This window comes from Pinus tabuliformis, chromosome X (genome assembly GCF_031772625.1).
Source record: "Pinus tabuliformis cultivar Carrire ecotype Pingquan chromosome X, CPIR1, whole genome shotgun sequence".
Lineage (NCBI taxonomy): Eukaryota > Viridiplantae > Streptophyta > Pinopsida > Pinales > Pinaceae > Pinus > Pinus tabuliformis.
In genome coordinates this window covers 753,715,384-753,731,405 of record NC_142308.1, presented here as the reverse complement: position 1 = coordinate 753,731,405, position 16,022 = coordinate 753,715,384, and the positions used below count along the sequence as shown (strand labels likewise).

The 16,022-nt window shown below is 37.5% G+C and overlaps 1 protein-coding gene across 1 annotated transcript; it reads right to left on the bottom strand.

The window, feature by feature from the left end:
- Positions 1–11,430: 11,430 nt before the first annotated feature.
- LOC149142068 (uncharacterized) lies at positions 11,431–12,231 on the bottom strand. Its single transcript, XM_089451393.1, has one exon. It carries the CDS (start codon positions 12,229–12,231, stop codon positions 11,431–11,433), a length of 801 nt encoding a protein of 266 aa, XP_089307519.1.
- Between the last annotated feature and the right edge of the window lie 3,791 nt (positions 12,232–16,022).

Here is a 16,022-nt window from a genome sequence, read left to right as displayed (position 1 = left end):
GAAAGATGAGTCATTAAAGGTTTTCTTACTAAAGCACATGGTTCAAGTGTGGTATCAGAGGATGAGATCCTGACATAACCACCATGGGAATCCTGGAGAGTCCGTGGAGTGCCTCATCATCTAAATAATGAAATTGATATAATGAGAACTTAACATAACCATCATCGAAACTCTATAGAGTCCATGGAGTGTCTTTTTATCAATGTAATTTTTGCACACTATGTTTTAGAGAATGAAAATAGGTATTCTTTAGCACATAAACTTAAAAAATTTCATGAAACGTACCTTCTTGAAGTGACCTCTCCTTGACCATTCTCCTAATGGAATATTTATTTAACAATACTTCTTCCTCCTATTGAGCTCCCTACAAAATAATTTAACACTATGGGTGGCTCTTACTACACCACAAAAGAGAATTATAATTTAAATTAATTCATGTTTCTATATGACCTAATGTAGGATAGCAAGGATGCAGGTTACTAAAATGGGTAGTCTAAAATTCCCTTTGGTCACTTCTACTCCTTGTATCTTCGCTATTTAACTAAGGTAATGAAACCTAATTCTTTTGAGTGCATCCCTAGAAACAATGCCAAAAATGATGGTGTATTTATATGTTATCGATTTTAATTACGCTTATGAGATACACTGTGCATTTTATTTGTTAGACCAATGCCAGTAAGATTGTGATACAATCTATGAAATATACATAAGAAAAAGGAATCCTATCATTTCCTAAATGACCTATACTATAGAAAGGAAATCCTAATGTGACATAGATTTTGGGTGGAAGACATTTACACAATTTAGCCCCAAAGTGTGACTATGTGGTACCCCACACATCCAAATTTAGGATGTTTATCTCTATTTCGCCAGTGGAATTAAATTTGAATAATTCTCCTGAAGTAGAAACTGTGGCAATGAATATAAAGATTTGTAGCAGACAGACTCCATAGGAATCATCCCGTCAAATAAAAATAACTAAAAAATGCATCGCAAAAAATTAAAGCACACTTTTTGCAAAATAAAACACACTACAAAAAAAAAATCAACACACTAATCACACATAAAAATCAGAAAATTAATTAACACTGATGATGGAAAATAACCAACATTATAACTACCGCAAAAGCTCAAAATATCTACATAGCATACACATCACCTTTACCTTAGAGTGGCCCCCCGCCAAGGGTTTGGCATGTGTGCTCAACTACAAAACTAGACCACACACTCTGTGAACAATTACACACAGAAAAACAACACAACTTGAATTATATTGTTGGTGGAAATATTACAACCACTCTCCTTTACAACCAAGAGATCATTTCCTTGTTTATATAACATGAGAGAGTATCTTTTATGCCCATGAATGGAAATAAAAACACTCCTATATTCCTGGGAGGTTTGTTGTTCATTACAACTTAAAGATTGGAGCATTATGATCCATTGATGGTCGTAATTTCTGGAAACCACTTGTGTACTAAATTTAAGCACTTGTGGTATATTCGTAACTATGTAGTTGTAAAGTTGTTCAACCATGCAAAGAATTCTTGGCTATCGTGTGGTAGAACTACTAACTCATTTATGATTACTTGGAATATTATTTGTGCAGTTATGAGAGAATCATGTTTAATTTAGACATTTGTAGCCATTATAAATTTAATTTCTGAAGCAACTAATCCTTATGAGAATGAATCATGCAATCATCTCCTTTAAATGGTTTTAATTTTCTACAAGTTTCATTTTGTAGTAATAAGTTGTTACAGGTGCAATTTCACAGCAAACGAGCTGCTATAGGTTTTCATAGAAAACAATCACATTTTTGTAGCAATTTTGTAGCAGATTATGGGCTATTTCGCAACAAATTGTTACACGAAATTTTTTTGTGGACTATTTCGAACATAAGAAATTTGTAATTATAGCAAGAGATTTGAAATCTGTGGAAAAAGATGTGCAGTGACCACGATTGAAGAATCCATAGTATGTGAATCTTTAAATAAAATTCTTGTAACAACTTTTCCATATGCAAGCCAATACTTCAAAAAGTAAATACATAGTACACTAATTTCCCTAATGTTAATAAGAAATTCAATGAAATACTAAGAAATATAAATGGAAGACTCTTTAAGCATAATTCTCGAGGATAAACATTAAAATGGTTATTCAAGGTTATACGTAAATGAAAATGGATTAAATATAGGGAAAATAAGATGTTAAATGATGTTAATTTTTGTGGCTCATCATTATAATGACTATAGATGATTGTATGAATTCCTTTAGTGTCCTTTTAATCCCATGCAAAATATGCAATATGATTCCTAAGGACACCAATGATTTATGCTCTTGTTCAATAGTCACACACATGCTAATTTTTAGAGTTTTTAAGGGAAAGTTTCCACTACATTGATCATTTTTTTTTGCCATTTTTAGTAGTGTTAAAATATTATAATGAACCCTCTTTTATATTAATAGAAGTTTTAGTGTATTTTGGTGGTTCTTATTCATTAAAATTATTGATTTTTATAACAATACACTATAGATTTTGTGTAAAATTGGAGTTGAAAGTGTCTTCATCTAAAGTTTTCATGGCTAATGCTATTCCAATAGTTAGGAAAGGATAAATAAAGGTTTGTAATTTCACTTCTTCCTATTCTTCTTGTACTACCCGCATAGGAATTTCTTCTTTAATTTGTGGATTGACAGGGTGCATAGAACAAGTTCTTTTTGAGATTGGCCATTTTTAGTGTTCATATTTCCTACCCTATGGCTAATATATGTATATTCTACAACTAACTAAGGCCTTCTTAGGATGATAGGGTTCCCATTACAGTTATACTTGGTTTGAAGAGCAATGAAATTAGTTGGATACTCCCAGGAATTAGTAAACACCATTATTATATGTATAATTTATTAGAATAAATGAGGACATAATATTTTAAATGATATGGAAGTTCATAAAATTTGAAGCACACTAATATATGTATATAATTAGGCTTATATTAATTGTCACTTTAATAAAATGAAAAAAAATGCTTTGGCTATATATTCAAAGAAAGTTAGAACTAGGATGCTAAGGTTAACTACTAGGAAATTTAGAAATTAGGCTCTAAAACTCTAAGCCAATAAAATAAAGAAAAACAGAAACAAAACTACAATATAACAGTCGAAATATATAAAGGAACTAATCTGACTGACCAAGACTACTTGAACTTACGAAGGAAAAATATCAAGTTGTGAGGTGGGGTATGCCTTTCAATGGTGAAATTGGAAGGCCCGTACAATGATGCTTCAGTCATTGACATAGGTTATTGGTTGAATAATAAATTCTAGAAAACTTATTGAAAGTAAAAGAAAAGAAAAAAACTCACATAAAATCACTTGATTGATCAAGTATCCACTAGTGTCTCATAAGAAGAGAAACTTGTTGTAGTGTCTTTTGCATACTCCCTTAGGTGTCTCAACAACTTGAAAAAGTACGTTGATGAATCCTAAGTATTTACTCTCATCATTATCTAGGCTAATTTTAAGTGTTAATTGAAATAAAATATTTAGAAATGAAAACGATGCTCGATGCAAGTTTAACTTGATTGAATATGCATGCATTAATGTCTTTTCTAGTGCATAGACTCTTCTAATCTTTTAGCTAGTCTTTTAATAAATGTGTTTCTCAAAAGCAATGACTATTCTATGAAAAAGAGGCTTAATTCTTTCATGAACATCAATTAAACTATGATAAACAATGAAATAAACAAGATTGTGATTCAAACAAGGAAATTTGAAAAATCTTAAACAAGAAAATCTCAATGAGTTTCCATTTATACATAAGAAAACAAAACCAATTGTTGATAATCCTCTTCTTAGATAACTAATTGATATTGTGAGCATTAATTTAGGTTGGATTCGACCTCCACAATTTCCAAAATCAAGGAAAAATAATGATCTCTGTGATATGGACAAATTTCCTCCTGAAATATGCACTTTTTCCTGCTAACCAGACACATTAACCAGGGTTGTATGTAATTTCTCTTGTCAAGTAGTAAGAAATTCACCATATAGGGAAAACGAGGAAAAAAACCATGTCTTTGATTTCACCCAAGTCTCCTGAAAATATCTCAATGAATGAGGAATTACTAAAACATATTATTACCTATGAAAATCTGATAAAAGTGAATTATAATGCATAAAATTTGTTAAATTTCAAAAATGAGAAATAAATGGTAAAATACTTTCAAAAGTGTTTTATTGGTCAAATAGAAGGAAAAAGTGGCAAAGGTGACAGGGGATAAATTTATTTAGGCCAAAATGTGGTTTATAAAATGGGAAATTTTCATAAAAATTAAGTATTGACATCTTCCCTAGGAAGATTGCATGTCCTTATGCATAAAACTATGTAGTTGGTTGTCAAAGAGATCTGGCTACTTTAATATGTAATTCTATATTTCCTCTTTGCACTACTTTCCTTGATCTATTCATCAATTCCCTTACTTTGAGGCTTATGTTCTTGGCTTTTAATTCCTTCTTTTTTCATACCATTCATAGGCTTGTTTAGAAACCATAAAATTCTCTTCCTGATACCTCTTGTTCTCCTCCTTCAACCTTTTATTTTCTTCAATATGAGTCATGTTGTGCTTAGTAACTCAATAGGGGTCTTGGTATATTATTCTGAGGCCTTATTTTCCTCAATGGTTCTTTTCATTCTCTCGATTTTATAATTTTTCTTCTTCATGGTTTCTTCAAAAATATTTATAGGACTCTTGCCTTTTTTATTATTTGGGGAGTGTTCTTCACTATTTTTTTAAACTCTTATTCAGTGGGAAACCTCTCTTATTCAGTGAAGGTAGGTTTCTCCTCTATAGGAAAGCTTAATTTTCCACTTGTTTCCTTCCTTGTTGAAGGTTTCTACTCCTTGGCCTCCAAGGATTAAACATAATCATAAATTGTTTGTTGATCTTCATCTATTTCCAATGTAGAGTGGTTGTTGAATAAAATTAATTCCTTGGTTTCTTTGAAATAGTAGCAAATGTTGTTCCTTTTGTTTTTCATTTTTTTACCCTGATATTCCATGACCTTGGTAATCCTTTTGTTGCATGTAACATCTTATTTTTTTGTATTTTTTGATGCTTTTGTTGGCTGATATTGGTGGGAGTATCTCAAGTACTTCCTCTTCTATTGTTCCTTATTTTTTCCTTGGTTCCTCTTCACTGACAATGCCCTCAATAAATTTACTATCCTAAGAAAATTTTCCCAAGTTTTCCTTGTTCCTCCAACTCACATTCTATGATTAGCCCGACAAAGTTGTGATGATATAGGCTTGTCTCCTCATTTTTTCCTTGTATCTAAATGAGTTTTCCCATCTTCATAAGATTGTGTAAGAGGAGATATGGATGTTTAGACTTTTATAATAACCTAATATGATACAAATATATAGGATTAAATCTCCTTTCATATGTAACATATTTTTTAATTGAGGGAAACAATTCATCCCAAGGATGCTTCACCCATGTTTTCACAAAGGGGTTCCATTCTCTCTCTTCCAAATGTTGATTTTAGAACCATATTTCCCTAGTTATGGGAAGCTCTATCACCTATTACATTAGATGCTCAAAGAGATATATAACTAAGTTTCCTATATTGGAATGCTTTCCATCAAAAATAAATATTTATGGTCACTTTAAGATCATATTGATGAAATTTGAGAAAAAGTCTAACCATCCATCTTCCTGTAAAATGGTCACCATATCACAATGCAATTTTTCTATATCAATCTTAGATGGTTCTACCATGACTTCCATTGAGAGATATATGTTAAAGCCTTGTAAAAATTGTGATTTTGTCAACAATATTTGGATTGGACCAAAAAATAAAATAAAACCATAATTAAAAAGAACACAATCAACCAAGAAAAAATGTGGTTTGTAGTTTCAATTACACACAAGAATTACTTTTAGATTTTTTGTTGACACCAACACTATTAGCACAAAATATTTTTTGCAAGAATGTTTAAAATCTAAACAAACCTTGTTGTTAAACCAATAATGTTGATATGAAAAAAATATTTTTCAATTTGTGTCAACCCTTAGCAAACTCTATAGTTTATTGTTGAAAAAAACGTTTTAATTCTAAGTGACCAAAAATTAGCTCAAATTTCAACCAACCTTGTTTCAAAATATTTCATCCTGAGTTAGTACAACTTAACTCTATATATTAAGTGGTACTATTGATAAAATATTTCACCTTGAGCTAACATGATTTAACTCTATATATTAACTAGTATTGTTGACAAAATATTTCACCTTGAGCTAACATGATTTAATTGTGTTAACAAAATGCTTCAAACTTAAGTAGTTTTGACCTATCTTGAGCATGAATTGTATTTAAACTTGAGATACGAATTCCACGCATTCAAATTTTGTATTTAATCATATATTGTGTATACTTCATAAATAATCTTAGAACTTTAAAATTGATTTGAATTTATAATTCAAAATATCTCTAAAAACTAACATGTTATGTCAAAGTATATAGTAATATAATGAGGAATTATTAATAAATGAGTAAAGCTTCTTTTTTTTTGCTAAGTAAGTTTAATCTATTAAAAGAAAATAAAAATATATTTACAAAGGGGTTCTGGCTATGAAGGAATACAACTTATCTAAGCTTGCCGAAGAACTAGATCTAGGACTGCCCCAACAGAGGGGAAACCAGTCTGATAGTGAGGGAGATAAAAAAAAGAAGACAATACTAAAAATTTTCCATAGTTTTCTGAAGAGTGCCAATAAACCCACAAAAAACCAGCAATTCATCCTCCTTGGAGCTCCTACATGGACAAAAAGAGGGAGAGAAACCAAAAATTAGGTGAAGTGCCACCTAGCATTGGTGACTCTGGTGATGAAATCCTCCGTGGCAGGTTCCTCCACTATCGGGAAACCCTAGTCATCTGGGATATCTGGCCTAGTTTGGCCCCTGTCTTGTTGCTTTCCTTCTCTGCTACCTGTGTCTAACTGCAGGTCCGATACATCCATCATGCGCCCCTCCATGGCTTGCGTGGCATGATGTGGTTCTGAATCCTCTTGCGGGCTCCCAACAACGGCCTTCCCATTCTATTTGGGATGCCCACCCTGCCCTTCATGCTCATCTTCCTTATCTCTGTTCTAACTCGGTCCAGCTTTGTTTTGACTCGGTCCAGCTTTGTGCATCTCGTCCATGGGGAAGGTCATCGAGATACTCTACTCCGCTTCCTCAGAAAAGGATATGGAAATGGTAGCGGTGATGATCAGATTATTGAGTGAGATTTTGAAGTGGAATGACGTGGTATGGGGGGTGTGATGCAGGGGCGGAGGGAAGGGAGCAGAGCAAAGGCCTGCTCTACCATGGCCGCTTCTAGTATTGGGATAGCGGGGATTTTCCGCCGAGGAAGATGGAGAGCCCAAGGTGCTTGACCTCCTGACCTGAGGCCGAGAGCTCCCACCCCACGAGCCGCCCCTTCTACTAATCAAACGATGTCGAACCATGATGGGATGAGAAACAGAGAGAGCACCGGGGTAATCTGAGGGGGGAAAGAAAAGCAAGTTGGGAGCAGGCGGAGGGCACGACACATAATTAGCCAAGCATAACCAAGTAGCATACCATAACACAACTTTGCCAGACCAGCTATGCACCAGGGGCTTCCAAACGAGTCCATAGCTATGCTTAAATTTAACATCAACCGCCTTTCCTTGGATTACCCCCACCATTACTCTAGCATTGAATAGAGTCGATGCCCAGCTTAGGCCAAAGCATGCAGAAGTGATGGAAAGATCAGAGTACAGGTTGTGCATGTCAGCGCCCCAAGACGTGAAACTAATTGAACTCCCATACCTATGTTGAAGTCGTTTCTAGCTATCAACCAGGTGGTGCAGGGGAGGCAGGTGTCGTCCAGCCTTGCCGCACCCCTGTCCCATCACCTTAATTAGCAGTATAAGCACCCGCATCCGGGGAAGCTGCATCCTTTTGGACCAGAATTTTGCATTCCTGTTCCTGTTCATGATTCTGAATTATGTCTAGGGCCCCAGTGAGAAGAGAATGCCTATTTTCCACTCCCAGGTTGGCCAGGAGATCCGCGACCTTGTTGCTTTCCCGTCTAACATGGTTGAATATGATTGCTCTATTAGCATTGAGAGTTTTTTCTATGGCTTCCAGTCTGGCTTCAAGTCTCCAGCTACTGGAGAATTTATTTTCATGAGCTCCATTGAGTAGCTGTTTGGCCATGTTGATGAGGATTTGGGATTCTCCTTCAATCTCAAGAGGGTGGAAACCATGGTGTTGGGCTATGAGTAATCCTTGCCAGAGCCCCTCTAGTTCAGCTGAGTTATTCGTATCCCATCCTATGTTGCCGAGGTAGATCAGGAGAGGAGAGCCCTTATGATCTCTGAAAATGCCGCCGAATCCTGCTTTGCTGGGGTTACCCTTAGAAGCTCCATCAAAGTTGAGCTTGAATCTATGCCTTGGAGGGGGGAGCCACAAGTGCTTACTGATATTCAAGTTTTCTGGAGGTTTGCAAACAGGGCTTCCTTCTGGGAGATGGATTTTCCAATTTTCCCATATGGCTTTCTCATTTGCCTGCATGGGAAAGTCATCTGGGAGCCAAGATTTGAGCGACAAAGTCTCTTTCAGGTTATGACAGAACTTGTCCCAGATGACTTCTAAAGGAGTGTTTTGGTCTTTGAAAATACGCTTGTACCTTTCTTTCCAAATAGTCCATAGGAGGAGGCTAGGAATGATTCTCCATAGATGGTTAAGGACTACGGTTTTATAGGGGCTTTGGTGCCAGAGGTGTATGGAGTTGATAATGTCCTCAGACGTTCAGCAATTCCTTTGACAACGGAAACTGGTCTTCTCCCACAGATGCTTGGCCAGAGAGCAGGAGTCCAGGAGATGTTGTAACATTTCCTCTTATGATTGACAGTTGGGGTAGATGAAGGGCCCGTGTATGTTCCTCTTCCTTAAATTGTCCCAAGTTAGGATTTTACGATGCCCAGTGAGCCACAGAAATATGGAAACTTTGGGCCAAATGCCCGGAGTCCAGACTCTTCCCTAGATAGGATCCTAAGGTGCAGAATCTTGGCATTTGATTTTGTAGGCCTCTTTCGTGGTGAAGGATCCTCTTGGGGTATATCCACATCTCAATATATCTTTGCCTTCAGAGTATCTGATTCTACGTTTTTGGAGCTCTCTTTCCAAGATTTCTCTAGTTTGGTTGTCGACATTTCTTATCATCCTATCGGAATGCTTCCATTGTCTGTATCCTTGTTCTATCTCCTGAGACCATTGTTGCTTGACCATTTCCTTTTGGTGTTCCTCCCAATCATGGCTGGGCGGTAGGTGAAGAATGCGATCAAGCCTTGGAAGCTGATTCCATGTGTCCGTCCAGAATCGAGCTGTGATGCCGCTTCTAATCTCCCAAAAGCTGTGTTCTTGGATCAGTAAGAAATGTTGACTGGCTGCATTCCAAATCAACGAGCCTTTCTCAGCAGGGGTGAATCTGATAAGCTCCTCCGCTGGTCTGTGGTTGGCATATTTGGTTGTCCAGATGGCCCCCCAAGGCTTGTTGGGTGCAGAAAGCCATTGCCACCAAATTCTTGCACACATGATTTCATTACTGTGATTAGGATCTCTCAGGCCTATGCCCCCTTTTTCCTTTGGTTTGCATGCTGTAGTCCATTTAACAAGGGCCCATTTGTGATTTGTTCCATGTGTTCCCCACAGAAAATTGCGCTAAAGATCTCTAATTTTTTTAAGAACCCATTTAGGCATTGCTAGGATTGAGAAGAGATAGAGGGGCATTGCCTGAAGCACAACTTTGATGAGTATTAATCTACTAGCAATGTTCAGAGCTCTATAGGTCCATAAGGAGAGACGAGATTCTAGCTTCTCTAAGAACCTGCGCCAGGAGGCATGCTTAATAGCAGAGTCAATGAGAGGGGCGCCTAGGTAATTCGAAGGCAGGGATGCTATGGAGAAGCCTAGAATGCGGGCAATAACGCGTTGAATGATGGGAGGCATGTGAAAGAAAAAGATTTGTGATTTGTCTTTGTTTATGCTTGTGCCTGAGGCATTTGAGAAGTCCTTCAGAAGGGCTTTGAAAATGGTAGCTTCTTGAACAGATGGGTACCCGAAGAGCATGTTTTCATCAACGTATTGTTGATGGGTGGTAGCAGGGGAATTGTGAATGGAAATTCCTTTGAAATGCTGGGAGAGAAGGGCGTGCTTGATGTGTCTACCTATCCCTTCAACCATTAGAACAAAAAGGAAAGGAGATAGAGGGTCCCCTTGCCTGATGCCTCTGGAGGGGCTGAATGGTCGAGAGGGGATGCCATTAATGAGGATGGAAAAAAAGGTGGAGGAGATTAAACTCTGTATCCAGCGAACCCACATTGGTGAAAAACCAAAGGCATGTAACATTTTTTGAATGTAAGTCCAACTTAATTTATCAAAAGCTTTGTAGAGGTCAATCTTGAGAATCATACCTGCCTGTTTGGAGATCTTGAGGGAATGTATAATTTCATGAATGAGGATGATGCCATCCAAAATTTGTCATCCTTCAACGTACCCAGATTGTTCAGGGGATATGAGCAGGGGCAGCAGCGGCTTCAACCTATTTTCAATGACTTTAGAGATAACCTTATAGATGACATTGCAAAGAGCAATTAGGCGAAATTTGTCCGGAGTGATGGTACTTTCTTATTTGGGGATGAGGGCGATAAAATTTGAATTGAGCGATGGCAGCAGCTGGTGAAGAGAGCGAGATTCCTCCACCACTTGCCACACTTCACCTTTTATAAGCTCCCAAAACGAGTGGAAGAAAGTAGTGGAGAAGCCATCCCGGCCCGGTGCTTTGCCCTCCTTGAGCTGCTTCATGGCTAAGTCCACCTCCTCGAGCTCTACAGGTCGAAGAAGGAGTTGGTTGTGTTCTTCTGTGATACCTTTTGGCACATTTTGAGTGATCTTTTCTATAGCGTGTTGTCTGTCAATCTGGGGTTCTTGTAGGACCTCCTGGAAGTGATTGATGAATTCCTGTTCAATCTCTGCATGGTTTTCCACTCTTTCCCCCCCTTTCTTTTGTATAAAGGAGATAGTATTGTGCATTCTTCTTTGAATAGTAGTTCTGTGGAAGAATTTAGTGTTTCTCTCGCCTTCTTTCAGCCATCTAATCCTGGATTTCTGCTTCCAGAGAGTTTCTTCCTGCTTTCTTCTCTCCTCCAATTGATTATGTATGTGCCTTTCCCATTCCAAAGTCCCATCCTTGTATCCCTCTGTTATTATTTGTTGCTGGAGATCTCTCATTTCCTTATTGAGGTTTTGTTGGGCCTGAAAGATATTGCCAAAAGTCTCCTTATTCCAACTTTTGATTTGGGTTTTTAGATATTTGTGTTTCTGTTGGAACTGGAACATTTTTTATCCTTCTGGCGTAGAGAAGTTGTTCCAGGTAAGTCTGATGAAGTCATTGAAAGTGGGATGGGATAACCAAAATGCCTCAAATCTAAAAGGATGTCTAGTTGAGTCGCCTGGTCGCTGCCATTGGAGAGCTATGGGCCAATGGTCAGATCCAGAGTGTGGAAGGATGGATGCTGAGAGGTCGCCTCTGAGATGTACTGCGCTATTTGAGATGAGGAATCTATCAATTTTTGAAGCAATTTGATGCCACCCAGCCCTGCGATTGCTCCAAGTTTGCATTCCAATGGAGGTTTGCATATCTATTAGCATATTGTTGTGGATAAAATCTTTGAAGTGGTTCGTTTCCTGTTCCAGCCTGGCCTGACCTCCCGTCTTTTCCTCTAACTTGGTGATCATATTAAAGTCTCTGCCAATGAGCCATAGAGGATGTTCTCTATTGGAGTTGAGTGCTGCTATGGTATCTAAAAGAGAAATTTTATTGGGAACGTCCTGCGGAAAGTAAACATTGGTCAGATGACCATGTGTGTTAGTGCCAATTATATGAAATGCGTGGAAATTTGAAAGCTTTATTGCTTGCATGTTCCAGGCAATTGCCAAACCTCCAGATGCACCTGATGCATCCACAGCCACCGAGTGAAAACCTGGCCAAGCTTTTGAAAGGATACTTCCCAGGGTGTTACTGTTGCATTTAGTTTCCTGCAAAAAGAATATCTTGGGTTGTTCCTGCTTTATCATATTTTTAATCATTCGGAGTTTCCCAAGGCTATTGAGCCCTCTTACATTCCATGAAGTGAGCTTCATGATTCACTATGTGTAGTGGGCCTGTAGTACTTCATCAATTTAGCATATCTGCCTGAGTCAACCAGGATTTTCCCTATGGCTATAGTTCGCTAGATATCTGTCTTTCTTCCATGCTTTTTGGAGTCTTTTGGAAGGAGGTTGCCGTCCCATTGACTTCCCAATTGTATTCCCGATTGCTGTTGCTAGTATGCTCTGGATATGATAACTTCCAGAGTACTGAGCTGATGCGCTTGGATTTTATCATACTCCTTCTTTCTACAAGCTTGTTCTAGTTCAAAAATGTCTAGACCACTCAGATCTATGCTTTCCGGTTCTTCATGCATATTCTGCGCTTGACTACTTTCCTCTGAGATGAGCGCTAGTTACCAGGATTGGTTTTGGGGATCGTCCATCTCCATGTCCTTGGATTTCCCTTCAGGGTTTTTTGGGCCTACATTGGGAGTTCCACTTAATATAATTGGAGACAGAGGTTTAGGAGTGGAGGCCAAAGGAGGGTTCAGGGGAGATGAGATATTCGGTTGAGGGATCGACACAGAGATCTGAGTAGGGTCTTCCGGAGTTTTTGCAAGAACCTTGAAACTGTTGCTCATGGAGGGGATGGAGGCAGCATCCTAATGGGGTTTTTTTCCAGAGGAGGGTTTTTTGTGTGATCTCTTGTGACTTGAAACCTTGGGGAAACCCTCATTTTCCGCCTTGCCTGAGTGTTCAGAGGTTTGTGGATGAACATTTAGTGGGTAGTCCCTGAAAAAGTGTCCCAAGGCACGAAATTTACGACAGCGAAAGGGAACATGTTCAAAATCTAAGGGTTGGATCCATTCATAGTCATCATGAAAGAGACTTACCGATTCCGGAAGGGCTTTGTCCAGGCGCATGAAGACACAGATGCGGGCGTATGAGGTGTATCTACACAGCTTAGTTTCTTCAGCAATTTTTACAAACTCTCCTAGCCCCTTTCCAATCTCTCTGAGTGATTCCTCATCCCAATATTCAACAGGGAGTGAGTATAACCTAATCCAAACTGGCGCCCAACTCAAATCCTCCTTGTCAGGGTTGAATCTCTCTCTCCAAGCTCTTAAATACAGTCTAGTAGAGTTGAAAAAATAAGGACCTTCATCCATAACCCTATTTCGATCTTCGATGCAGAGGAAAATCACCGTGAAGAAGCCTTTCAGTCCTAGTTGCAAGGTGATCTGTCCCTTGGGTTTCCATTTGGCAAAGATCCATCCACGCAAGGCTTTTTCCGTCAGCCAGAATACAATAAATTTTCCAATAAGCGCATGGTCCTACATGTATTGGATCCGACCATTGATTCAGTGGCTGGGAAGCACTATTTTGGATCTTTCAGCTACTATAGGTCTGCATGTCGATGAGGTACATTTTGGCGTTTCTTGTTGCTTGGACTTTCCTTCTTGTTCTTCATTGTTGCTGTCAGGCTACATAGTGAAATATTCTGTCGTTTCCTACATCGGAGGGTCCCGTTCTTCTCTATCATGTTGTGTAGTGCTCCGAGGATCAATCGTATTCATCGCTTGTGGAATGCTTTCAGAAGTGGGGGAGCGCGTTGAAAGCCCCCCTGGGAGAATGCCATTGTGGCGCCACTAGTAACCGCTGGCTGCAGTCACGGAATGGAGTACAAAACGAAGAAGAGGATTCAGAGAAGGGAAAACAGGGTTGCGCCATTGCAGAGGCACTTCATAACCCATTCATCTCCATCAATTTAACCCTACAATTTGTCACGGAAACATCTACACTACATCAAATTCAATAAATGAGTAAAGTTATCAATTAGGTATATATATATATATATATATATATATATATATATATATATATATATAGTATATATATATATATATATATAGATAGATAGAGATATATGAAAAATTATTAATTCAAAAAAAAGAGGGGAAGAAAAAAAAAAGAGAACCTAAGAAAATCATGAAGAAAGAGTAGGAATCCAACTTTTACTTAATTTCCAACCATCTTCCCTATTAAGATTCTTTGCTTGCTTCTCAATTTCAATGGCCTCCCTTAACTTCCTATGATGGAAGTGATCAATCATTGTAATTACTCAGGAATCCTCAATGCAGACATGATGTTTAGTTTTCTCAGTATGCTTGACAATAGCTGAGGAGCAAGATTGATTGTGCTTGATGTTTGCCACATGCTCTTGAATTACCTAATTAATGGAGTGGCTAGTCTCCCTAGTGTATGGAATCCCACATGAGCAAGGGATTGAATAAACTCATTTCATGTCTCTAGGGTTTACCATATCTTTGACTAATCTAATGGAGCTATGAATGGTATTAAGTGGATTGAAGGGGGCGAATAATTTATTCTTCCTAAGAATACGAGAAATCTTATTCGTGGTCCCATGGATGAAGGGGAGTCTAACATTGGTAACCTCATCATCGGTAACATTTTCCATCCTAGGATCTTTACTAGCTCTTCAAAAAACTCTAAGACCTTGATGTTTGTTATAGCCATTCTTTTCAAAACTTTCATGAGATGGGCTTTCTCATCTTCCAGGTGGTTATAATCTAAAATGGTCAGAGCATGGGTAGCCAATGTGTTATGAACTAAGATGTTTTTTGACGAACAATAATGAGAACTGGCATGAAGATATTTCTCCATGTGAGTTATTTTACAAAACACCTAGTGGGATAATGAACCATCATCCATTATAGAGAGGTTAACATCAAGGAAAGGAAAGGAGGATAATGTTTATATCTGGAGCATGATGCATCTAAGCTATTTAAACTGGTGGATATTTCAAATTTTTCATCTTTGTCCTAATGATGAAATATAGTAGTTGGTTCATAATGTTGACAAAAAAGAGAGATTATGTGATTAATCTAGAAAACAATCTTAAAAAAAAAAAAAGGGAATCATCACCCCAAATAAAAATAACTAAAAATTGCATTGCAAAAAATTAAATCACACTTGCCTGCAAAATAAACATGCTACATAAAGAAATTAATCAACACAGTAATCACACATAAAAATAAAAAAAATTAGCTAACACTAATGATTGAAAATTACCAACATTAGAACGACCAAAAAATCCTAAAATATGTATTGAGCACACACAACACCTTTAGCATGGAGTGGGCCCCCTCTAAAGGTGGACTTGTGTGCTAAACCACAAACTAGACGACACACTCTGTGAATAATCACCCAAAGAAAGACAACACAACTTGAATTATATTATTGGTGGAAATATTACAACCACTCTCCCTTACAACTGAGAGATGAATTTCTTGTTTATATAACACGAGAGACTATATTTTATGCCCAAAAATGGAAATAACAACACTTTTATATTCTTGGGATAATTATTGTTCATTACAACTTAAAATTTGGAGCGTTGTGATCCATTGATGGTCCCAATTCTAGAAACTAGTTTTGTACTAAATTTAACCTCTTGTTGTTACTCGTTGTGGCATACTCGTAACTATGCAGTTGTAAAGCAGTTCAACAATGTGAAGAATGCCTAGGTATTGTGATTTATTGACTCATTTATGATTGTTAAATTTTCTTTGGGTGATATTTTTATATTCATTAATAACTACATTTATTCATTAACACATTCAGTTCACCTCTTAACATCATGACATTATTCATATTTACATAATTATTCATAAACATATGCAACTATGTATAAAGAAAAATATCATCATCGTCAATGGAGTGAAACATAAAGGAACAATAGAAGAAAATAATGCACACATAGAGACACCTGGATTGGATGGAGACTAGGGAAAAACCCACTATTGGGAAAACCCTTGCAA